Here is a 25,549-nt window from a genome sequence, read left to right as displayed (position 1 = left end):
ATATTGTATATAGTTGTACCTTCATAGTCAAATTTTAAATTTTTTTTATTTAAATCTATATAAAACTTTATTACCTGGTGGAGAACCGCTCCGTTAAAGGGTACTTCCACCGACATCAAGGACAGGTGTCATTTATTGCGTATTAAAAAAACCAGTAGTGCGGAAATCCACCTGCAGATATTCAATACCAGCATGGTTTTTACTCTCTGCATTCAGGCACACGCCATCTCCCCACACACAGCACCGAAGGCATTATCACAAAAGGGATTAGTCCACGCAGCCATTACTAGCTTTTATCGATATCCATAACCGTATTGAAAAGCACCATTCAGCTGGAGGGAGCTCTGGCCTCATGCTCACACGTACGATGGCCATATATGGTAATGCGGTATTGGACTACGGACAGGTGCAATGTGGGCCGGTGCAACTAAGATGGCTACCTGCGTGCGTTTTATAATGGTCTATTATCAACGAAACGCGCGTCAACTGTTTGCGTTGCTCGTCTTATTTTCCTGCATCAACGCATGTCTGTACCTCTGCGTGCAAGTAGAGTATGACTTGTGACGCAAGACAAATTTCTGCGAAATCTGACCATAGAGTACCATCTAATTTGATATGAGATCAGAGGCAACTCAACACCGCCTTTTGTGATACACCATGTGACCAAAAGTATCTGGACAGCCCTTGGTCTGGGGCTGTTTTTCGTGGTTTGGGCCAGGCCCCTTAGTTCCAGTGAAGGCTAATCTTAATGCTCCAGCATATAATTACATTCCAGATGATTCTGTGCTTCCCCTACAGTTTGGGGAAGGCCCTTTCCCGTTTCAGCATGACAATGCCCCCCCGGGCACATACATAGGTCAATATAGAAATGGTTTAGGTGTGGAAGAACTTGAGTGGCCTACACAGAGCCTTGATCTCAACCCCATCCGACACCTTTGAGATCGATTGGAAATCCAACCGCAAGCCAGGCCTAATCGCCCAATCACTGCCCGACCTCTAATGCTCTTCTGTCTGAATGGAAGCAACTCCCTGCAGCGACGCCCCAACATCAAGCATACAGCCCAAGGGTGGACCAACTCCATATTAAAGCCCATAATTTTGGATGAGATGCTGCGATGTCAGGTGTCCACATACCTTTGGTCATGAAGCGTATCAGAGAGTTTCTCCACAGCCTTTGAACATAATAAGATTCACTTCCCATATCCTGAAGATGCTAGTGTAACTACTATCACCAATCTGATTCACCCCACCGGTATTCAACGCGCGTGATTCAACTCACCTAACTCCATCCGTCTGATTCAGTCCTCGGGATTCACGTCACCGATCCAGACCGCCTGACTCAAATCAACCCGATTCAGCGCATTCGATTCAGCTCGTAAGATTCGCACGCCCGATTCCGTCCACCGGATTCAAACTCACCTCGATTTTGCCCTTTTTATTCTTCCTCTTTTTCTTGGTCTTCTGCAGGAGGAGGGTTTCGTATTTTGGTCTCGGGTGTTCCTGAAGGGACAGAGAATAGGGGTCACGTCCCGTTCGCAACCCGGCTCTAGAGACGTACGCAGAGTTGTACTCAGAGTGGTCAAACTCAAACCAAACACGAGAGGGAAGAGGTGTAGGAGGGGCTAGCTACACTCCCAAGAAAGAGCCAAGCCAACAATACTGAGAGGGGTACAGTTTAGAAACAAAAACTCCAAACCTTCATTCGGTCCTTGAGGAGAAGATGGCAGTTTAAAAGAGAAAATGAAACATTTATTTTTGAATGAAGGGAAGCTCATTTCCCCCCCCAAAAAAAAATCTGACATGAACTTCAATGCCAAACCTTGAAACTGTTCAAATTTTGGCTCCGCCCAACCAATAACAACACCAGTGGTGATTCGTTAAAATATGAAGGCGATGTTTCGTGGCGACATGATGATTGGCTACTATTAAACCATCATGTTTGCTGGGCCCATTGTATGCACCCACCACATTCTGTTCCACGACAATAAGCCTGATACCCCTGAACCAGCTCTACTGCCAGGGTGAGGACTTTTGTTGCATCCACTTCCACTGATGCTGACCCCTGACCTTGTGACCTGTGACCCCCGGGCCCACTCTCACCTTCTCCTCTTCCAAGCCAGCCAGGTCCCAGCTGTAGTTCAGGCTGATCTGCCTGCGCTTCCAGTGTTCCTGGAACATGGCCGCTAGAGAGAGAGAGAGCGAGAGAGAGAGAGTGAGAGAGAGAGAGTGAGAGGTCCTGTCAGAGAGGCCTTACACCTGTAACACCCCACCCAAACCCCGAAACCAACTTCGAAACTCAACCTCCACCCCAACTCGCTCGCAACAGCATACTCACTCACTGACAAAGACAGGCCAGCTAGCGAACGCACGCTCTCGCACTTGCCAGGCATACTCTCGCAGACTTGGCGGCTCACACAGAAAGAAATTCAAAACTACTCCGACAGAGTACTTTTAACTAAGAGAGTACATGATTTCTACCGTACTAATATAAACTGAGCAGACGAGGCACAGAGATCGATGGAGTGTGAGTGTGTGTATGTGTGTGTATATATATATTTGGGACCTATACACACAAATATTATATTAACACGCACACACACACACACACACACACACGGTGTCACAGCCCACCCGAGCGTGCGTGCTCATTAATACTTCATGCCCCGCCCCCTGCGGAGGGCCAGGTGGAATAATGCATGCCCCCCCCCCCCCCCGGGCGCGCACACGCGCTGGGACGCGGGCCGTGAAAGACTAGCTGGGTCACGGGGGCGGGCACAAAGGGCGGGCGGGAGCGGAGCCAGGCGTAACCCGACGCCCGGGCGCATTCACGCCCGCCGAACCGCCGAACCGCCGCCCCGCCCGAGGCCCGGGGAGACGAGTGACGGCCGCGCGGATCCCGTTGCTCCCGCCGCTCCCCGAAAATCGGTCCGTCCGCGGCTGCGGGTTCGAGTCCCGCTGATCTACCGTCACGCCACACGCTCCCGTCCACTTCCAAGCTGTGTGGGTGAGTAGTGCCGTGTGCATACGTGTGGAACGACCGGAGTCGGGCGTTCAGACCCGTGGAACCGATCTGGTGACGGTGAGGTTCGGTGTTCAGCTGCACCGTACGCATCTCCTCATGCTCACCAGAGGTGGAAAGGTTCAGAAAGTACCGTGAAAGTCCTGCCCAGCATTTTGTTCCAACCACCTGGATTTGCTAATTGGCACAGTTCTTCAGCCAGGTGGTTGAGCTAATCAGTGAAATCAGCTGGCTGAGTTCATGGGGGGAAGAAACACACGGCAGGACTTTTACTCTCTGACACCTGGACTCTCCACCGCCGGTGTTCTCACGCACGCTGACCAATCACACCGCACCGTGTCTTTCACAATACACGTGCAAACAAAGCTATGCTTATGATGAGCCCTTAAATGTCAGGCTCATAATCCAAAAGATAAACATGATGCCATTTATGTAGAAAAGGGATGATGCAGTGGTGCGTGTACAGTGCACTGTAGTTCAGGGATGATGCAGTGGTGTGTGTACAGTGCACTGTAGTTCAGGGATGATGCAGTGGTGTGTGTCCAGCGCACTGTAGTATATGGTCAGTACTCAGCTGTACCCCAGAGGGACATAAAGATGGTGAAACAGACAGTGGGTTGGGTTAGGGTGTAGTATACAGTCAGTACTCAGCTGTACCCCAGAGGGACATAAAGATGGTGAAACAGACAGTGGGTTGGGTTAGGGTAGTGAGTGGGGAGTATGTGCTGTTTGACCCAGAGGGACATAAAGATGGTGAAACAGACAGTGGGGGTTGGGTTAGGGTGTAGTATGGGGGGAGTATTGTGCTGTACCCCAGAGGGACATAAGATGGTGAAACAGACAGTGGGTTGGGTTAGGGTGTAGTATGGGGGAGTATTGGCTGTACCCCAGAGGGACATAAAGATGGTGAAACAGACAGTGGGTTGGGTTAGGGTGTAGTATGGGGGGAGTATTGTGCTGTACCCCAGAGGGACATAAAGATGGTGAAACAGACAGTGGGTTGGGTTAGGGTGTAGTATGGGGGGAGTATTGTGCTGTACCCCAGAGGGACATAAAGATGGTGAAACAGACAGTGGGTTGGGTTAGGGTGTAGCATGGGGAGTATTGCGCTGTACCCCAGATGGACATAAAGATGGTGAAACAGACAGTGGGTTGGGTTAGGGTGTAGCATGGGGAGTATTGCGCTGTGGAGGGCGAAGTGGTGGTAGGTGATTGAGTATGCCGTCCCAAGGGCTAAAGATGGTGAAACAGACAGTGGGTTGGGTTAGGGTGTAGCATGGGGAGTATTGCGCTGTACCCCAGAGGGACATAAAGATGGTGAAACAGACAGTGGGTTGGGTTAGGGTGTAGCATGGGGAGTATTGCGCTGTACCCCAGATGGACATAAAGATGGTGAAACAGACAGTGGGTTGGGTTAGGGTGTAGCATGGGGAGTATTGCGCTGTACCCCAGATGGACATAAAGATGGTGAAACAGACAGTGGGTTGGGTTAGGGTGTAGTATGGGGGGAGTATTGCGCTGTACCCCAGAGGGACATAAAGATGGTGAAACAGACAGTGGGTTGGGTTAGGGTGTAGCATGGGGAGTATTGTGCTGTACCCCAGAGGGACATAAAGATGGTGAAACAGACAGTGGGTTGGGTTAGGGTGTAGTATGGGGGGAGTATTGCGCTGTACCCCAGAGGGACATGAAGATGGCGAAGAAGACGGTGCCGGGGTTGTCGAAGAGGTGGCTGGCGCGGGCGGTGCTGCAGGCGGTGCTGAGGTGCCAGTAGTCACATGACCCGTCGCACAGCGGGCACATGGTGAAGTTCTGCTTCTCGTCGCACATCTCCATGCTGCGGGGGGGGGCAACGGAATCACAGGGAAGGGTGGGGGGGGGGTGGGGGGGGTCAATACTTCATTTTCAATCTTCTCTGCAGATTTCACATTGAAGTGCTGACGGTGCTGCTCCACCTCAATACAGGGTTATCCACACACATCGCACTGTAGAAATCACAGTCATACAGACCGCACAAATACACATAAACCATGGACTGGAGCAGCTCAGAAATAGTCTCGCTTCTTTGGAAATTGACCATGAGAGCTGGAACAGAGCGGTACCACCACGCGACAAGCAGATATAAGCTGTATGAATTACCGCACACCAGGGCTGCCCAGCCCTACTCCTGGAGATCCACTGTACCGCAGATTTTCCTTTCAGTCCTAATTTGGCGCACCCGATTCCACTATTTATCTGCTCAACGAGATCTCTAGCAATTGAATGAGGTGTGGCTTTGTTAGGGTTGGAGTGAAAACCTACAGGACAGTAGATCTCCAGGAGCAGGGTTGGGCAGCCCTGCTCTAGCTGCTGAATGAGGTGCGGCTTTGTCAGGGTCGGAGTGAAAACCTACAGGACAGTAGATTTCCAGGAGCAGGGTTGGGAAGCCCTGCTCTAGCTGTTGAATGAGGTGCGGCTTCGTCAGGGTCGGAGCGAAAACCTACAGGATGGTAGATCTCCAGGAACAGGGTTGGGCAGCCCTGCCACACACTCAAATGCGCGTATACGCATGCGCGCTCGAACACAAGAAGACACGCGCTAAAACGGCGCGGGTTTGAACAGGCTGCAGACTTTACCAATGGCCCCCAGACCCCCAGGGTTACCTGGGCACGTTGGCGTCCACGGTGGCGCACCCGTAAAAGAACACGATGATGCCCACCACCGAGGCTGGGATGAGCAGCTGCGTGTAAACGCCCAGCCAGGCGAAGTACAGGCCGATCTTCTCCCCAAAGTACTTCCTGGGTGGGGGGGCAAAGGTCAAATGCACATCAGCTGACAGGGAGGATTCAGGGATAACCAATCACACGGGAACGACTGTACTTTTCGGCGATGCAGAGTTTGCAGGGAGGCAGTGTGAAGATGTTTTAAGGACAGCTATCTGCTCCTGCACCAGATGGTCAATTGTTTGTCAATTAATTGTCGTTTATTTGCCTTAAGCTGAATTTCTTAGTTTCAAACCAAATCAATAAATGCACTGCAAAAACCAAAAAAATATGTCAATCTTAACCAGTATTTTAGACTTATATTTAAAATCTTATTTCTATTACTTTTCTGCTAAATAAGTCAAAGATTGCCAATGAGGTCACACAGTTTCTACTTGAGAGAAAGAAAATAAGATTATAAGTCCTATTATAAGACTAAGACACGAGACTAAGACTCTTGTAAACAGACCTTTTTTTGCAGTGTGTGTTAAAACACACCCCTGCAGACTCAACTGCCCCTTTGAATAAGGAGGCTTCAGAGCCACAGAGGCAGCAATCCCACAATGCATTATTCTGCTTTTTATAAAAAGGTCCTCAGCGTTTTTACATGTAAACGGCATATAACAAGTTTTGTTTTTTGAAACAGGAACCAAATGAGGGATAATCTTATTTCCCGCCCTGCGTGTTTAATTCTTGTTTAGGGGCGACATGGCTCAGGAGGTAAGACCGATTGTCTGGCGGTCGGAGGGTTGCCGGTTCAAACCCCGCCCTGGGGGAAGTGTCGAAGTGTCCCTTGAGCAAGACACCTGACCCCCTAACTGCTCTGGGAAATGAGAGGCATCAATTGTAAAGCGCTTTGGATAAAAGCGCTATATGAATGCAGTTCCGTTTACCAGTTCGCCGTTTGTTTCTGTCCCTTTCGAGACGCGTGCAGGAACAGGGCGAGGGGGTCCGTACCTGATGAGGTCGACGGGCTGGTACTTGTAGAAGGCTCCGTATCGAGCCCACTCCTCGTGCAGTATCTGCGGAAACAAGGCAACAGGGCATGCTGGGAGAAATGCGTTACTCCCCCCCACAAAGCCTCTTAGAGCTCCGATCTGGGATCGGCTTAGCCTCGCGGCTCAAAATTGGATGAGGCTCGGCGCGGGGAAGGGAAGGCTGATCCAGGAACAGCGCTATGACCCCTGCCCGACTGAAAAAGCCGTTTCACGACGTCATGCCAAAACTGGATCAGATTACCGAAAAATGCGCGCAAATAGTTTCCATCTTAAAAAGTCAAGACCTCAAAAAGGTTTCCATACTTGGGTCAAGGGAATTTTAATTTTAGAAGGAACAGGAAGAACCTCCTTCTATTCCTAGCATGCAGTTCCCCCCCCCAGCCAGTAATGATATAAAATTATTTCTTGACCATAGGGTTTAGAATGTTCTAGACTGAACATTCTAATGCTGATGTACAAATACCCACTGGTAATTGAATGCAATGAATATAATATTATAAGAATGTTGACTTACAATTTTGAAGAAAAAAAGAAAACGAACATTCCAAAAAACCTTGTCTGCAAAGGCTTAAATAAACATCAAGTGGAGAGCAAACGGTAAAGGAAAGGCGCAGGACCCACCCACCTGTCTGTCGTTTCTCGGTTCGTCCTTGCCACTGCCGTGGTAGTCGCCCTGGGGTACAGTAAGAATGCCACACCTTAAAGTCGCTAATCGCAAACCGTCCACACATCGTCCGATAATACGCTACAACGCTCAGACAGTTTGGGTGGGAGATGTGCTTTATGCACCCTGGGGGGTGGGGAGGGGGTGGGGGGGGTGGTGGGGGGGACAGAAAAACTCACGTCGTGCAGAGGGAAGGCGGTTGTGTAGACGCCTTTGGCGATTAAGGTGGAGATACCTGCGGAGGGAAGACACGGTCGGCCAAGGCTCTCCACACCATGCACAGTTCAGGCACACCACAAGAACACCAGCTTTAAATAGCCCTTTAACACGCAACTATGCAATTAGAACGTTCTGAACTGAACATTCTAATGCTGATGTCACAATCACTACTGGAGTTCTAGAACACTGGCATAGAATTTTGAAGAAAGAAAAAAAACATTCCAGAAAGCCTACTCTTGAGAAGGGTTAAAGGGTTAAAGCAATTTCAAAATGGCTGCTGAAAGGGCGTGTATCGAAACCGCAGCGATTGTCCCTGCGATAATGAGAAGGGGCGTGCGTCCTCGTGGCGTCCAGCCAGGGACGCGGCGACCCATTTCCTCCGCCCGGCTGTGGGCGAGGCTCTGCCTCCCTGCCGGCTACGGGTTTCCAAGGCGGCCCTCCCCCCTCCCCCAACAATCCTTCCCGCATGGGAAGGGGTATTCTGGGAAACTCCTCGGCGAGGACCGCCCCCCTGCGCGGGGGATTGGCTCGTACCCATGGTTTGGCAGGTCCGCAAGCACGCTGTGCGCCTCAGGATCTCGTACACCTCGGGGAGGGAGGGAGAGAGAGAGAGAAAGAGAGAGAGAGAGAGAGAGTGCAATAAAGAGAGAGAGAGAGAGAGAGAGAGACCACCATTACACAAAAATGAAAGGAATTGCAAAATGTCCCTACTGCACCTACTACATGCATAAGCCTTAATGTTGTACAATGTGATGTTATTGGTTATTATGCCGTTCGGTCTATTTCTTTGCATCTCGTGCCAACAAAGCGTTCAGGCATTTCGAATTGGAACAAACGGTGGGAGAAATAATGAGATGGAGAAGGGTGGAGAAGAAAGACGGAGCACCACGGGAGATTTTGCACGATGAGGGACTCACTATGCGACTGCGGGTCGTGTTGTCGAAGAAGGTGTCCTTGCACTTGATGTCGTATCTGGAGAAAATCAAAATGGAGGTCGGCGCTGACTGTCAAGAGCGCAAGTCACAGTCGTGCCCTTACTTAAAGAGCGTTTAGCAGACGTTCTCATCCAGAGTGACGTACAAAGCAACCACAAGTGCAGCAATTCCCCAGAGGGGGACATGTACTCCCATAAGAGTCGACTGGCTGAAGAAGTGTACACTCCCTTGACAACTACCTTATAGAACAATGAACCAAGCTGTACCAACAAGGACAAAAATGACCCCAATGAGCATTAAGCTAAGTTAAATAAACAACGGGGTCAGAAAACAGATCTACTGTAGAAGCGTAGAAGCAGGTAATGTGTACTGCTGTTTAGTTGTTGAACCCCAGCCCCCACCTCCAACCCAAACTCACAGGTGTAGCTTGTCCCGGGAGAAAGAGTGGGACAGGTACTTGATGCGGCCCTGGTCCTGGGGTTGTGGCACGTTGGGCTGGAAGGGCTGGTTGAGCGTCCGCCAGATGGCGGACAGGGTGCCCGAGAGCCCCTTCTCCTGCTTCAGCTCGTAGCTCTGAGGGACGCCGACACAAGGAACACTGCTGAGCGCCCTTCTGATGTGCCACGACCACACACTATGCCCTCATGCAACCCAACCACACTACATCCTCATCCAACAAGACCACTTACTACACCCTCATCCAACAAGACCACATACTACACCCTCATCCAACACACACAACCACACTACACCCTCATCCAACACACACAACCACACTACGCCCTCATCCAACAAGACCACACACTACATCCTCATCCAACAAGACCACTTACTACGCCCTCATCCAACAAGACCACACACTATGCCCTCATGCAACCCAACCACACTACACCCTCATCCAACAAGACCACACACTATGCCCTCATGCAACCCAACCACACTACATCCTCATCCAACTAGACCACTTACTACGCCCTCATCCAACAAGACCACACACTACACCCTCATCCAACATAAACCACTTACTACAGCCTCATCCAACAAGACCACTTACTACAGCCTCATCCAACAAGACCACTTACTACGCCCTCATCCAACAAGACCACTTACTACACCCTCATCCAACACACACAACAACACTACACCCTCATCCAACACAACCACACACTATACCCTCATCCAACACACACAACCACACTACACCCTCATCCAACAAGACCACACACTACATCCTCATCCAACAAGACCACTTACTACACCCTCATCCAACACACACAACACCCTCATCCAACAAGACCACACACTACGCCCTCATCCAACACACACAACCACACTACGCCCTCATCCAACAAGACCACTTACTACACCCTCATCCAACAAGACCACACACTATGCCCTCATGCAACCCAACCACACTACACCCTCATCCAACAAGACCACTTACTACACCCTCATCCAACAAGACCACACACTACACCCTCATCCAACAAGACCACTTACTACACCCTCATCCAACAAGACCACACACTACACCCTCATCCAACAAGACCACACACTACATCCTCATCCTACAAGACCACTTACTACACCCTCATCCAACAAGACCACACACTACACCCTCATCTAACAACCACATTACACCCTCACATCCACCAAGGCCACATACTACACCCTCATCCAACAAGACCACACACTATGCCCTCATGCAACCCAACCACACTACATCCTCATCCAACAAGACCACTTACTACACCGTCATCCAACAAGACCACACACTACATCCTCATCCAACACACACAACACCCTCATCCAACAAGACCACTTACTACACCCTCATCCAACAAGACCACACACTACACCCTCATCCAACAACCACATTACACCCTCATCCAACAAGACCACTTACTACACCCTCATCCAACAAGACCACACACTACACCCTCATCCAACAAGACCACTTACTACACCCTCATCCAACAAGACCACACACTACACCCTCATCCAACAAGACCACACACTACACCCTCATCCAACACACACAACAACACTACACCCTCATCCAACAAGACCACTTACTACACCCTCATCCAACAAGACCACACACTACACCCTCATCCAACAAGACCACTTACTACACCCTCATCCCACACACAGAACCACACTACACCCTCATCCAACAAGACCACACACTATACCCTCATCTAACAAGACCACACACTACACCCTCATCCAACACACACAACCACACTACACCCTCATCCAACAAGACCACACACTACACCCTCATCCAACAAGACCACACACTACACCCTCATCCAACACACACAAACACACTACACCCTCATCCAACAAGACCACACACTACACCCTTATCCAACAAGACCACACACTACACCCTCATCCAACACACACAACAACACTACACCCTCATCCAACACAACCACACACTATACCCTCATCTAACACCCTCATCCTACACATTTCAACCAACGTGGACAGGACAGCAACACCCACGTGCAACGTAACACACCATTCCTGGGTCGTGTACAGGTATAAAGAAGGGGGTTCAAGTTCACAGGGGTCAAGGGTCGGAGGTCAACGGCGACTCACCTTCTTTGTGGACACTTTGACCTTCAGGAACTCGGCCTCCCTGCAGAGCACGGGCCAGGGGGCGTGCACCCGGACGAAGCTCAGCCCATGGCCCTTCTTCAGGGAAAGAGAGAGAGCCAATCAGGACAGGGCTCAAAACCGAAACGCTGCACTGTCACTGAAGACCCCACCGCAGGGGGCGTTTCTCGTTAAGGTGCGAGCGTCGATTCCCTCAGAAATTCTCTTTCTACATCCGGCCACATGACCGTGCCTCGTACAGCTGGCTGGCTACAAACCTCCCTCAATTCTCAGGTCATCTCTGCAAAAATGACATACATTCTTGGTTGACCTAAATCAGGGCTGCCCGACCGCGTTCCTGGAGATCTACCATCCTGTAGGGTTTCATTTGAACCCCAATTTTCCACACCCGATTCTACTAATTAGCAGCTCAATGCAGACCTTTAGCTGTTCAATGAGGTGTGTGCTTTGTTAGGGTTGGAGTGAAAACCTACAGGACTGTAGATCTCCAGGAACAGGGTTGGGGCAGCCCTGAGCGAAACGGTTAAACAAAGGTAAGCAAAATGAAGATACATCAACGAACGTTGAAATGGACGGCTGGAAAGAGAGCAAACTAACAGAAATGAAAACGCATGCTAGCACAGGTAGAGACAGATGTACTGCACACACGTACACATGTATCCTGATGCTTGACTGTTGTGCTAGCTAAGGACAGAGCTCAATGCCAAAGGGGATTAGGATGTGCGCACGCGTGCACTGCAAGTGGTGTGTGTGTGTGCGTTCAATGCGTGTGTGTGTGTGTGCACGTGTAATGTGTGTGTGTGTGTGTGTTATATGTGTGTGTGTGTGTGCGCGTGTGTTATGTGTGTGTGTGTGTGTGTGCGTGTGTGTGTGTGTGTGTGTGTGTGCGTGTGTGTAATGTGTGTGCGTGTGTGTGTGTGTGTGTGTATAATGTGTGTGTGTGTGTGTGCGTGTGTAATGTGTGTGTGTGTGTGTGTGTGTGTGTGTGTATAATGTGCGTGTGTGTGTGTGTGTAATGTGTGTGTGTGTTTAATGTATAAGGGTGTTTGCGGACGGCTCTTGGCAGAGCCCCATGTCACGAGGCTCGTGTGGCGACGCCCGCGCGAGCGCGAGCAGCTGGCAGGTGAGTCAGCACCGGTGGAGCGCACCAGGGGTGCGCCGGGTCCCCAGGGGGAGCTGTTGTGCCGGTGCACACCGAGCTGAACTAATGGAAGGGCCGGGAGAGAGAGAGAGAGAGAGAGAGAGAGAGCTCACTCATCATGACAATAACAGGGCCCGCCCGCCCGCCCGCCCGGCAGAGAGAGAGAGGCCGACCGAGCGCGCTCGCTCTCTCTCTCACGACATGGCCGCCCTCTATCCCCCGCGACGCCGTCGCCGCATCGAACGCAAGGCGCCGCGCAGAGGCTGCTTTTCCCCCCCCTGCGCGGCCGCCCCCCCGGGGCCGCAAATTGCTTATCGACGGCCGCGATAATAAAACGCCGGTCGTAAACGGGAGATCGATCGAGGCTGAAGGCCGAGGGCGATCGAAGAAAGAAAGAAAGAAACGGGGAGGTTGAGAAGGAACGGCCGGCGCTGGAGTACGCAGTGCTCGCGGGGCGCGCGGCGATTCGCGGTTAATCAAGCGAACGGGTCGGCGAACGGCAGTCCGCTAAACGGCCGTAAAAGGCGCCGTTCGTCGCATCTTTCGCCAGGTGCCGTTACCGTCCCTTACTTCTCATTACATTACATTACATTACATTACAGGCATTTAGCAGACGCTCTTATCCAGAGCCACTTACACAACTTTTACATTGCATTTTACATTGTATCCATTTATACAGCTGGATATATACTGAAGCAATGCAGGTTAAGTGCCTTGCTCAAGGGTACAACGGCAGTGTCCTTACCCGGGAATCGAACCTGCGACCTTTCGGTTACAAGCCCAGTTCCTTACCCACTGTGCTACACTCCATCCAGACGCTCGCGGAGATGAGAACGCGTTTTTTTGGAACACGGAACCGTCACGAGCAGGCGATTTACGCGATAAGGGTTCGAAATCGCCTTCGATGCGTTTCACATTTGAAAGGAGACCTTCGCGCCTACGTTTCTACAATGGGGCGACATAGCTCAGGAGGTAAGACCGGTTGTCTGGCAGTCGGAGGGTTGCCGGTTCAAACCCCGCCCTGGGCGTATCGAAGTGTCCCTGAGCAAGACACCTAACCCCCGACTGCTCTGGCGAATGAAAGGCATCAATTGTAAAGCGCTTTGGATAAAAGCGCTATATAAATGCAGTCCATTTACCATTTACCATTTACATCACAGGACGAATCGCGGTTAGAGTACGCGCGTATTCCTTTTTGCCAAACTGTAATTTTCACGTGCAAGAGAGGCCAGCTAAATTTAATCTGGAAAAAACCAGCATAACTGACATACATCTATCAGTCAAGGCAGTAATTGGGAAGAACACACAGAATAAAGGCTTTCTTGATGAGTATTTAGGAATGATAACATACAAGGAAAGTTTTCTTAAGTAATTAGGATTGATTACGCGCAGAGAAGACTTTCTTGGTTAGAAATTATTTTTATACACAAGGAAGGCTTTCTTGATTAGTAAGCAGCAAATTCATTCTCGATTAGTTAAGAGTCATAATTACACAGGCAATGGTGTGTCGTCTAGTAATTAACCAAAAAAACTAGACAGGAGGTCTACAGTGCTCCCATTTTAGATGCATTCGCACCTTAAAAATGATGCGTGCCAACTGGAAAAATAATTTAGGCGCACATCAATCAACTGGGATACATTAGTGTGCTCCTTAATATTTCAACTTAGGAGCACTTGTGCTCCTTGGAAAAAAAAGTTAGCACAGAGCTCTGAAACAGTTGCTTGATTGACAGTTGACAGGACTAATTAGACAGGGAAAACTGTCTTGATTGGTAATCAGAAACATAATTCTCGGTCAGTTTCTTGCTTAGTGACCAGGAATGATTATGCAAAGGCTGGGCCACGATTTGAGACCTTTCAGACTTATTGAGGGGCAGGTGCTCAACGTAAGAAGAGTTTTACAACGCACAGCTATTCTACAAAACACGTGCAACAAAAATGACAATGAATGAATGAATGACAATGAACGACACCAACAACAGCAATGCAAATGGATGCGGATCCAGTGGCATGGGAGGGTCTCCTCTTGGTCCCCGCGCACCCTACGCTCCCACCTCACCCTCCCCCACGCCGTGCCGGAGAAGCTACGCAGCCTCTACAGCCACGTCACCTGCACACCAGACCTCCCGCGTGACAGGACACGCCCGTCGGGCGGGCCGGCAGGGGGCCATGCTTTCGCTCACGTTCGGGAAGGGTGGAGGAGGGTGGAGGGGGAGGGGGAGGGGGGGGGAGAGGTGGTCCCTCTTTTATGGGTCTGGCTCAGAAAGCCGGCGCTGTAAAAATAGTGCGAATCGGAGAAGGTTAATTAGGAGGGGGAATTCCATTTAGCGCTTTTCGTCTCAGCAGGGAACGGGCAATTAGGTCGCGCTTCTTCTTTTTTTTTTTTTATTTTTTTTTTTTTTCCTTCCTGACGGGGACGGTGCCGTTGCCACGGCGATGAGTGCCGGGTGACATTTCAGGCCCCTCCCAAAGACACCGACGTGGAAGCAGCTCTGCGTGGCGCACCGGGAGAGAGTGACGGAGAGAGAGAGGGGGAGAGGGAGAGAGAGAGAGAGAGAGAGAGAGAGGGAGAGAGAGAGAGAGAGAGAGAGAGGGAGAGAGAGAGAGAGAGAGTGTGGGAGAGGGAGAGAGAGATCCTAGTATAAGTATTCTATTTCTTTTTTCTCTCACTCTTTTCTCCTTCTATTTGGAATTCCTGTATTTGTGTGTGTGTGTGTGTTTTAAAAAAAAAATTTAATAAAATTTTTTTTTTAATGTAATGCTTTGGCATATTTACTGTATGTATTTCATGCCAAAAAAGCAAATTGAATTGAGAGAGAGAGAGACAGAGACAGAGAGAGAGAGCGAAACGGAGACAGAGAAGATGAAATGGGGAGAGGGAAATGGGGAAAGAGAGAGAGAGGAATCAGTGACACAGAAAGGGAGACAGAGAGAAGGACGGAGGGAAAGAGAAAAAGAAAGAAAAAAGAAAGAAAGCAAGTGACAGAGCGACAGAAGCGGAGATTAAGCTTCAATTCGCTTGTGGCCCTCGCCTCCCCCAAGCCTTCCCTATAAACACAGGACGGGGAAACTCGTTAACCCTCTAACCTGCCGACGGTGATTAAAGCCTTAATTAGGCTCGGCTCTGCACAGGGAGCCCTCACGCCGGGACGTCCCGCAGCAAAAAAGCACGGCGTCCCCTCGGACGACCGACAGGTCCGAGCGCAGCGCCCCACCTCGGGGTCCTCCTCCATAAATGGACTGCATTTATATAGCGCTTTTATCCAAAGTGCTTTACAATTGATGCCTCTCATTCGCCAGAGCAGTTAGGGGTTAGGTGTCTCGCTCAAGGACACTTCGACATGCCCAGGGCGGGGTTTGAACTGGCAACCCTCCGACTGCCAGACAACCGCTCTTACCTCCTGAGCTATGTCGCCCCATCTAACTCTGCGGGCAACGGAAGACCCCGGGGGCCACTCGGAGCGGGTCGCAGGACGGCCCCTTACCCGCTCAGGCTGCGCGTGCCCCCGGAAAAAACCTCCGTCCCGCGAACCGCCGCACGGGGAGATTCAATCTCGAATTTGATTTATCGCACAATGGAGGCGACGGACAATGGGCGCATTGTCGGCGCGAAGCCACCTGCCTTCCCGAAACCCATTCATCGGGCATCACGAGAGCAGCTGGTTCAATATCGCTTCTGCAGAGCGGCTAATATAGCGTAGCCGGTACGGTACAGCGCACCTTACAGTGGAGCTTGAGGAGGAAACTCCCCCCCCCCCGGGCCCGTCCGTGATTAGCTCATGCGAGGGTTTAAAAGGATCGGGCTGGAACAGGGGTCCCTGACCCCCCCCTACATATAGCAGCTCACCTAAGGCGTACAACAAGGTGGGTTACCATGGGAACGGATCGCAGGCCCTGCCCCCCCCACCCATGCGGTCACTGGGAAACAGCCGAGGGGGGTCAAAGTTCACCGGGCCGGCCGCTTTAGCGGGCTTAGCGTGCGCTAGGCCGCGCTGTTAGCGAATACGCCGGGGGGCGCGGGTTTTCGGGGGGCCGGTAATCGGGGTGAAAGTGGCCGCCCCCCCAAGATGCGTCACTGCACTTCGGCGTTGGAACACTGTGCCTTGGCTGCGAGCCCGAAACCGGAAACTACGCGAGAAACCGGACTCCTTTAACGGTGAAAATTCTGGGCCGGCTACTCGTGGACGCAGGGACCCCCCCCACCCAAATTCAAAAGCCATCCGGGGGACCCCCATCAAAGCCAGGGACCATCGACTAAGACATTTGAGGACCCCCCAGGGGTTCCGGAGGCCCCCCTGTTGGAAACCCCAGGCTAAAACGGTAAAATGCAGCAGAGTTGGAAGAAAGAAAATGCTGGGCCAGCAGATCCGCGTGCCGCATCATTCAGACGCTTCAGACTCTCATCGTAGTTCTCATCATGGAGGGTGACGAACTCAGACCTCCACGTAAATTACCCGCTTGCTATCATTTAAATAACGTTCTTCTCTGACCGTTCAGCTGTAAATGATATTTAAGCAGGGCCCATTCCTTTCACAGTGCGGGTGCAGTCAGCCAAGCTTGCAGACATCAATACGCTCAGTACATGACCGATGGCGTACTGGAGACAGAATATGCATTTGCAGGCCCCCCACGTGAGGCCCCAGCTTCGAAGCAGCCCTCGCACCCGAAAGTCCTCCCTCTGCTTCACAGGCCGTCTGAAATGAGTTACGGGTCCCGACCGTTCCAGAAACCCACTCATGCGCGTCGTCTCAGAAATCAAACGAGCTCCTGATGCGATCTCGTCCGCGGCCTGGACTGGACGTGGGGGGGGGGGCGGGGTGGGGGGGAGGGGCGGTACTTCCACAGAATTTACACATGCAGTACTGTAGAGCACAGTGATGCGGTACACAGGAACATTAACGCGGTACGTTAGCGCACGCTACGCGCAGAGAGGCCGTTTACAAGATTTCTCGCTTCACGAAGAGACTGCTGAATGATTCTCAAACCGGCACTTGCGCAACGTACACAGAAAACATTCATTCAAAAAAGAGCGAATAGCTAACGTTCGCGGCAGAACAAACTCAGAGAAATGTAATTAGCAGTGTGCTAGCGCTTTTAGCAAAAACAATGGAAATTGAATATGCTGAAATGCATTCTGACCGCACTGACTTCTTGTGATAAACTGTGACGTGGTGCTGCTGATATCTTACATAATTAGTTTAGTAATTAGTTTCAGTTCAACCTATTTTGAGTCAACACCGTTTCTGTAGGTGATTCGCGTGGAAGGAGGTGTCAGCTCAGACTCCCCAGCCGTGAAACCAGTTCCCTTGCCTTTCAATACGCATGCTTTACTTACTAAAGCGAGAAAAGGGGGAATGACCTCATATTTCAGCCCGTAATGATGATGCTCTACACCCTTGCTCAAGGGCACTGCCACTGCACCCCTTGTGTGAGGCACTTAACCTGAATTGATTCAGTAAAAATATCCGGCCGAATAAATGGAACCGTTTGTAAAAAAATGTTATCTGTGTCAGTCGCTCTGAATGAGGCCCTCTGCTAAATGGCTAATGCCATGTAATGCGCATGTCATATCGGAATGGGTTTTTGACAGCATGATTGGCAGTGTTCCATTGGCTAATCATTACGCACAGGTGGTTGATGGGAGTTGAAGTCCAGACCCCCCGTTTTACACCGGCGCGCCTACGTTTGCAGCGCAATGCGCAAAGCAGCAAGAACAGCTAACAAAACAAAACAAATCATTTACATATAAATCATCAATTATTGCTTGAATCCTGAGGGCTCCTCAGCTTAGAAACAGATAAGAAGGCCAGGGGCTACAGGATCCAGTCCAGACTGTGCCTCTGGGGTTTCTATACCTTCTGTAAGCGCTCGGCTGCCAAAACAGGAGGCTGACTTTGGGGCTTCTGACCGCAATCAGAGTTCACCCTGGCTCCACGCTGCCAGTACAGGTAGCCAATATGTACAGTCAGGGGTTCATTGCAAAAGCACCCATAACCAAGCACAAGTGTACAAGCGCACATATACAAGTATACACCCATAACCAAGGACAAGTCTACAAGTGCATACATACAGGCATACACCCATAAGAAAACACAAATGTACAAATGCACATACACAAGTATACACCCATAACTAAACACCAATGTACAAGCATGCATACACAAGCATACACCCATAACCAAACACAAGTGTACAAGTGCACACATACAAGCATACACCCATAAAAAAATCACAAATGTACAAATGCACATACCAAAGTATGCACCCACAACAAAGCACAAGTGTACAAGCGCACGTACACAAGTATGCACACACAAGTCACAGTTACAAGTCCCAAAATCCAGGCAAGACTAACCCGCTGGAAATGTACACTTCTCTTCTGCCTCTGGGGAACCTGTACCTATACCATAGATACTCAAATCCGGACCTCGAATCCCGACGGATTTCCTAGTTTCCCTGGTTTTCTCTTCCCCCAGGTAATTAATAGAACAATTAGTGCTACTGTGACTGTACTAGACTTTATCCTCAGCTGACTCCCAGGTAAAGGGAGGGCAGAAGACCAGCGGTTCTTCGGTCTTGAGGGCTGTGATTTGAGTAAGCGAGACCCATACCCACTCGGTGTGTACCCAATCCACCCGTGTACACTTATGGTAAGAGATTCAGCTCATTCTCGTCACATCAGTTCTGAAATCCATACACCAGGACTGCCCAACCCTGCTCCTGGAGATCTATCGTCCTGTAGGTTTTCACTCCAACCCTAACAAATCACACCTCATTCAACAGCCAGAGCAGGACTGCCCAACCCTGCTCCTGGAGATCTACCGTCCTGTAGGTTTTCACTCCAACCCTAACAAATCACACCTCATTCAACAGCTAGAGCAGGGCTGCCCAACCCTGCTCCTGGAGATCTACTGTCCTGTAGGTTTTCACTCCAACCCTAAAAAAGCCACACCTCATTCAATTGCTAGAGATCTTGTTGAGCTGCTAATTAGTAGAACTAGGTGTGGCAAATTAGGGTTGGAGTGAAAACCCACAGGATGGTAGATCTCCAGGAACAGCGTTGGACCACCGTGCACTACAGGACTCCTGTGGAGACACCAACACAGAAGCTATGCTACTGTACAGCGTGGGAAACGCCCGAAGGGGATCTGACCGAGGACGTTTTGTAAGGGGGTTACAGGGGGGTGTTCTGGCATGAGTTCTACCGCCAGAGCAAAGGGCCAAAGGTGAAAACGAGTTCAAAGGTCATTTTTTCGCACTCCGAGTCAGGTAGAGGAGGCAAAACACCGCGTGCGTACAGCAGACGTGACGCGGCGCAGGATTCTCTCCGGAGCGTGGATACGCCGCAAATCTGGACCCGGAATCCCAATCCGGCCCGGGTTTTCTTCACCCCCCCCCCCACCCCCAGGGGTAATTAGCCGAACAATTAGCGCCACTGCTTGGCCACACGTGTTCGCACGTACACCTGACTCCCAGGTAAAAAAAAAAAAAAAGGGGGGAGGGGAGGGAAACCCGCGACGCTCGGACCTCGAAGGGCCGCGATCTGAGTAACGGGGCTCTGGAGAGACGGGGGCGGAGGAGGCCTAGACGGAGCGGATTTTGAGCGAAAACGAGCAGGCGACGCCCTAAAGCGAGTCCGTTCTCCCGGAAGAGTTCGGCCAGGCCACGCCTACCGCCGGGCGCCTCCGCTTCGCTTCTCCCCCGGGCGGCCGTTATTCGCGCCCTCTTCCCCCCCTCTGCGATGACCCGTCCCTCCCAGGAAAACTCTTCTCTCGTTATCGCGCAAATGAAAGGTGAGATTCGGAATCCAGGGAGGACGGGACCGGCGTGCGAACATGAGAAAGCCTCGTTATCTCGCTCTTTGATTTTGCTCGGCGCGAACAACACGCATCCCCCCCCCCCTTACATTTTTATACGGGGCGACTTTTTTGTCAGAATCGCCCATTTGTATGCCGAGGCGTTAGAACGAACCGACGAGCCTGGAGGGCTGAATGGCCTGTTCTCCTCATCAAAAATTGTTATGTTTGCCTGCCTGGAAGGTAACTCACAGCTTACTGTCAAAACAGATCAGAAGTACGCTTTCGAAAGCGAACATTCTGCAGGCGCTCTTATACAGACTGCTCACTATAGTGCATATGTAAAGATTCAGGCAAGGGGCGGGGCTAATGCGTAGCAATCGGCATCACAACCAATAGGAGCGGTCGACACATAAGCCGACAACGTGAAGTTAAGTTCCGCAGTCGGCGTAACGTTACATTACACAGATTCAAAACACAGGTTCGATAAGGTACAATACTCATTTTGCACAGTTGTTCATAGCCAGGAACACAAAGTCCAGTGCACACAGTGAAGTGAACATTATTCTGACCTAACCTATGCCAAGTCAAACTAGGAGGCATGAGAAGCTACAACGTCAGGACGACAATACAAACTCCGACAAGTGCTTGGGGGTGTTGCGGTTTCAGTAGGGAATGGGTTTGAGGGCGTGGCATTAGATGAAGCACGGGCTGGACAGTTAAACCCTGCGTGAGTACTCAGAGTTTGGCGTTAGCTGAGGCCAGGCGCGGTGCGAACAGGCGTGTGTTCCGAGCACGCAGTGGGCCAGAGCGCCCGAGCGACCGCGTTCTGTGGCGCGGTACAGATTTTGGGGTTTCGGCGGCGTGCGGCTCACCTCTTTGTCCCGCTCGATCTCCAGCCCCGCCTCCAGCAGGCCGGACTCGAACTCCTCCCTGATGGGGATCATCTCGCCGTCCTGGGGGTCGGCGTGACCGTGACCGTGACCGTGCCCGTGACCGTGACCGTGGTCGCGGTCGGCCGCCCGGGGCTCCGCCTTGTCGGCGGAGGCGTGGAAGCTGCCGTTGGAGATGACGGACAGCCGGTGCTGCTCGGGGGACTCCTGGATGGAGGTGCCCCGCCGCCCGGGGAACACCAGGACGTAGTCCACCTTCCTCTTCCCGTCCGCGAAGAACAGGCCGCTCCCGCCGTCCTCAGGCACCTCCACCGTACAGTTCTCTGCCTGCAGCGACACATGCAGAGTTGGAATAAACCCTTTTTTTTAAAAAAGCAATTCCCCAGTTTACTGAAAAAAAAACTGTTATGCGAAAGACCACTTCTTGCTTGCTATATAGCCTTGGGTAACATCTTAAAACAACCATGAGAAAACATTTCCATGGTAAAAAAAAAAACAAGTATTATACAACATACAAGAGTTATTTTTGTCAAAATGAATCCAAATGTAATGAGAGAAATCTACATTAGGCAAAGAAATTTGCCTAATTAAAGTTTTTTATATTGCTGTAACTGTAGCATACACGTTAGCAGCCTATTTCAAATATATTATCCATACAGCTGTACAAATAATAACCGTATTTAATAAAAATTGTACTCTAAAATATTGGGTTGCCAGAACTTCACCGTATATATAACGTAACAATGTGTTAGGCATAGGGTAGCAGGCTATATAGCCCGTCTAACAAATGTTAAATGTATTAGGCTGTTACCCCGTAAATAATACAATTATTTACATCTCAGCTGTTCACAGTTTCGTACCTTCGCCAACATATTTGTATCATAAAATTCACATAAATATTTTACAATGTAACAAAAGCGTTGGTGACTCACAGGTAGTTCATCCTTGCCCGACATCTGCGGCATCGTAGTCTTCTTTAAGACAAAAACACAAACACAAGTCGTAACGACGGTTACGGTTAGAACGTCAGCCCAAAGCTCGAGCACACCTACAGTAACCGTGTCCGCTCGGCGCACGCGAGCAGGACATTCATCACGAGGAAGAGGGAAAGGGACAGTCCGTCTATCAGCGCGAGCTTTCTGTCCTCCACAATGCATGAAATCAATCTGCTCGTCCGACTTTAGCGCCGCGCAGCGCTGACGGTCCTTGGCGAACAGGCTTGCCCGGCACGAGCCCAGCTGCGCAGCGCCATAGAAACTTCGCGCCTCTTTCGTCACTAATTCCACAGCCGAGTCTCACCTGCGACATTGCATCAGGTGTTTCTAGGCTCACATCAAAGCAGCGTCAGGATTTCAAAGTGCTACTACACACAAACCAAAGGAAACATTAACCTCCAATGAAAATATTTTCTCTCTTGCAGGAGTTGTTACGAAATTCGTTTAGAAAACGGAATAACAGTGATGATGTCTGACATTCGAATTGAATAAACTGTTTTTATTACAACAATAAAACAGTTTTTATTGCACTTTATCTGCAACTCAGGCTACATGTGTGCCCAGTATTAAATCTAAACAAAAACGTTTTCCACGTAACGAGTCAGTTTCCGACATAGCCTACACAAAGCATATGCTCTTACAAATTATCAGCGTGCCAAATTATTTACTTCAAAACGATGCAAATTTCAAACTCAACTTTTATTAATGTTTCATACAAACTAAACAGGCATTATGCCAAAGTAATTTTATCCACGTTTTCCTGCTTTTTCTTGTGTGTGGTAAATTCCATGTGTTTCTGCATCGTTATATTAATGAACGGGAATTAACAATGTTTGTAAAAGCTGAGATTCTGTGCAATTTGTACTTCTTAACCTGAAAAGTGACAGGTTAAGAAGTTAACCTGAAAAGTGACAAAATCTCAAAGTTGTATTCTGTAGAACACGGATTGTGCCCTATCAGACGGCACATATGCCTTCCGAATTAAAATAATAAATAGGCCAAAGGATTTCATACATTGCATTTAAAGACATATAACGCAATTAAGAGTAAGTTATGCTTATGCTTATGTTATTACATACCGTCATTATGCGGGGTTTGAATGCTTATGTTTCAGGCATAATTTATTATGTCGGTCCGACATCATTTATTGTCGAGATATATAGGACACAGAAATTTAAAAAAAAAATACCCGTTTACAGTGTTCACTCCCAACACTCAGCAGCATTCAGATCTGGAATATGTGGCCCCTGCGCACGTACGGTTTCTGGGCGTTCTTCGTTGCAGTCCAAGGGATCGAACACACCGTTGATCATGTCCAGGTCCACTTCTGACGGTCCGCGTGGCAAAGAGAGGAATTTGTCGCTGTGGATCGAGGAAGACTCGCTCATGGCAGTGGTGACCCTGCCTCGATCCGGACCATCACGTGGTGTCTCTGCGTGACACAGATTCCGTTTAATGACACGTCGGTTGTACCTTTCATTCAAAAGGTTGGCAGAAGTTTTGCAAATGAGGGAAGACAGTAAAAACCTGCACACGTTTCAGTCGGAGAGTGATAGGAGCAAAACTCGCTCCAGATCAGCACCACGGACAAGGCCCATAAACAAACCTCACGCTTTGACAAGCAAATGAATACATTTCAAATAAATATATAAATGTATCAATAAATACGAAAATACCAATTTCGCAATATAGCATATGACCAACGATCATATGCTATATTCGCCTTTTTTTGTAGGCAGATATGTGAAGGACCAGTTTTTCCTAAAACTAGTTCCCCCGTTCGTGCTGCTGTTCATGTTGTTATTACAAACGATCGCTTCAACCCACACCATGACGCAATGGCGATGACATATATTGGTTTCTGATGGAAGATTTGAAAAACTACTCAAATCTAAGTTTGAGCTAAAAGTTCCTTGCGAAAATATTGCAAAATGCTAATTATTAAGACCAGATTAATTTCTCGATGCAGAAATCAGAATGCTCAATCTACCCGATATTTAGATTAGTGATCTGTGCTGGTGGGGGGGAAAAAGAATTTAAATACGCCATCAACCATTTAAGGTTGATTCCACGCGTCTTATTTATCATGGAGAGTGGTCACAGTATACAACTGCACTACAAACAAGACTTTTCAAAGACCCACAGTATGGGTATACAAATATTCAAAATCCATAAAATAGTCCAGATGTACGCAGCAAATGATAAAACTCAACAAGTGTGACCTAATTCGCCTAATACTCGCCTGTTATCGACATTTGATTCCGACGGCCAAACGCTGTTCTGGCAGGCACCGCGCGCAAATGATTTAATAATTAGGCCTAAATAATAAATGGGACGCGATGTGCATTTATAGCATTTTAATATAACACTGTGGAATAGTGGAACGCGTCGTAGAAAATCGCCCTTTTCACACTTTGGTCTTAAAACTCGCAAGTTAGTCCTGTAAACAAGTGGTCAACAGCGCCGTCACGCATGGCGTGCCTGTTACCCAAATTCCTGCGCTTATTTATACCCCCACATGTCGCCCACTGCCTTTTTATATCGAAACGCAAAAGTAGAATGAATCGCGGGGACACACCCGCCCACGAATCCCCTGGTGGAGGGTGACCCACTTACCGACGCCCGGAGCTGCTCTTTTTGCCATCTTTCCCGTGAGGGGTAGTAGAGCTGGTGGGTGAGAGGATCCACGGGCAGGGAGACCTGGGAGTGAGGTTATCGTGTATAGTCCACTCCTGGTCCCGCACAGGCTTAACTTGCGAGGGGCTAATTCCATGAGAGCTCGAGGTCAGGCTAATGGTCAGACCAAACTTACGCTGATTGTCCAGACCTGTTTCGCGGTAACGCGCACATGAAGAAAAAACGCATTCAATTTTCGGCGCAATAGGTTATGTCGTCAGGTGTAGTAAATATCAAAATGAAATCAACAAAATCTGTATTCCAGGTTAATGTTCATTTTCAGTGCTCTTACCCTAATAATTTATACCCATTTATGCAAAAAATCCCAAATGTTCTTTCATATCCAGTATTTCCTGTTGCTGTGTAAATCGACACAAACGAGAGAGAGTTTAAATGTGTTAAGAAAAGTTTTACCGGCGAAACACAGAATCAGATTACTTGAGGTTCTCTTTCAGGAAGCGTATCCAATGCGATGCATTGACCCTCGTTGAACTACGGGGAAGCACACCTTCAAACACGCGCGCACGGTGATACCGCTTAGCTATGTCTCCGGTTTCCCGTTGCGTGCGGATATATCCAGCCAATTAAATATTAAACCATTTTGTAATCGAGGAGAGTATTAAAGCTCTGAAAGTAGTCTTAATGCTATTCTGTCTCTCAATGTTCTGTTTAGGCGTTCACTGAGGTGTTGTGCTACGAGGTTACAAAAAAACATTTGAACCTTTTCTTCATTCAATAAATTAAAATACATGTGAGTGGTAAAATCATAGGCTACTGTAAGAAGACTTGATAAATTAATAACAGGAAAGATATTCTAACCCAGCGAGATGACTGCGCATCATGT

The 25,549-nt window shown here is 49.5% G+C and overlaps 1 protein-coding gene across 4 annotated transcripts in view; it reads right to left on the bottom strand.

Annotated features, from left to right (window-relative positions):
* The window catches only part of LOC135245800 (anoctamin-1-like), a 46,034-nt gene extending 21,201 nt beyond the window's left edge, over positions 1-24,833 (bottom strand). The window contains exons 1-15 of one of the 4 annotated variants that reach the window (XM_064319080.1): positions 24,646-24,833; positions 23,289-23,461; positions 21,967-22,008; positions 21,017-21,361; positions 11,187-11,282; positions 8,995-9,149; positions 8,559-8,613; positions 8,176-8,227; positions 7,602-7,657; positions 7,384-7,431; positions 6,718-6,782; positions 5,662-5,796; positions 4,696-4,856; positions 2,101-2,183; positions 1,420-1,500 (exon numbers count right to left, since the gene is read on the bottom strand). In XM_064319080.1, coding sequence (XP_064175150.1) covers positions 1,420-1,500; positions 2,101-2,183; positions 4,696-4,856; positions 5,662-5,796; positions 6,718-6,782; positions 7,384-7,431; positions 7,602-7,657; positions 8,176-8,227; positions 8,559-8,613; positions 8,995-9,149; positions 11,187-11,282; positions 21,017-21,361; positions 21,967-22,008; positions 23,289-23,461; positions 24,646-24,802 — 1,704 coding nt within the window. In that variant the 5' untranslated portion in view covers positions 24,803-24,833. Of the gene's footprint in view, positions 1-1,419; positions 1,501-2,100; positions 2,184-4,695; positions 4,857-5,661; positions 5,797-6,717; positions 6,783-7,383; positions 7,432-7,601; positions 7,658-8,175; positions 8,228-8,558; positions 8,614-8,994; positions 9,150-11,186; positions 11,283-21,016; positions 21,362-21,966; positions 22,009-22,086; positions 22,297-23,288; positions 23,462-24,645 lie in introns of those variants that run through there. The other 3 variants (XM_064319079.1, XM_064319078.1, XM_064319081.1) reach the window with 3 other exon arrangements.
* Between the last annotated feature and the right edge of the window lie 716 nt (positions 24,834-25,549).

Source organism: Anguilla rostrata, chromosome 19 (assembly GCF_018555375.3).
Source record: "Anguilla rostrata isolate EN2019 chromosome 19, ASM1855537v3, whole genome shotgun sequence".
NCBI classification, from domain to species: Eukaryota; Metazoa; Chordata; class Actinopteri; order Anguilliformes; family Anguillidae; genus Anguilla; species Anguilla rostrata.
The sequence above is the reverse complement of the archived record's forward strand: the minus strand, read 5'-3'. Positions and strand labels throughout refer to the sequence as shown.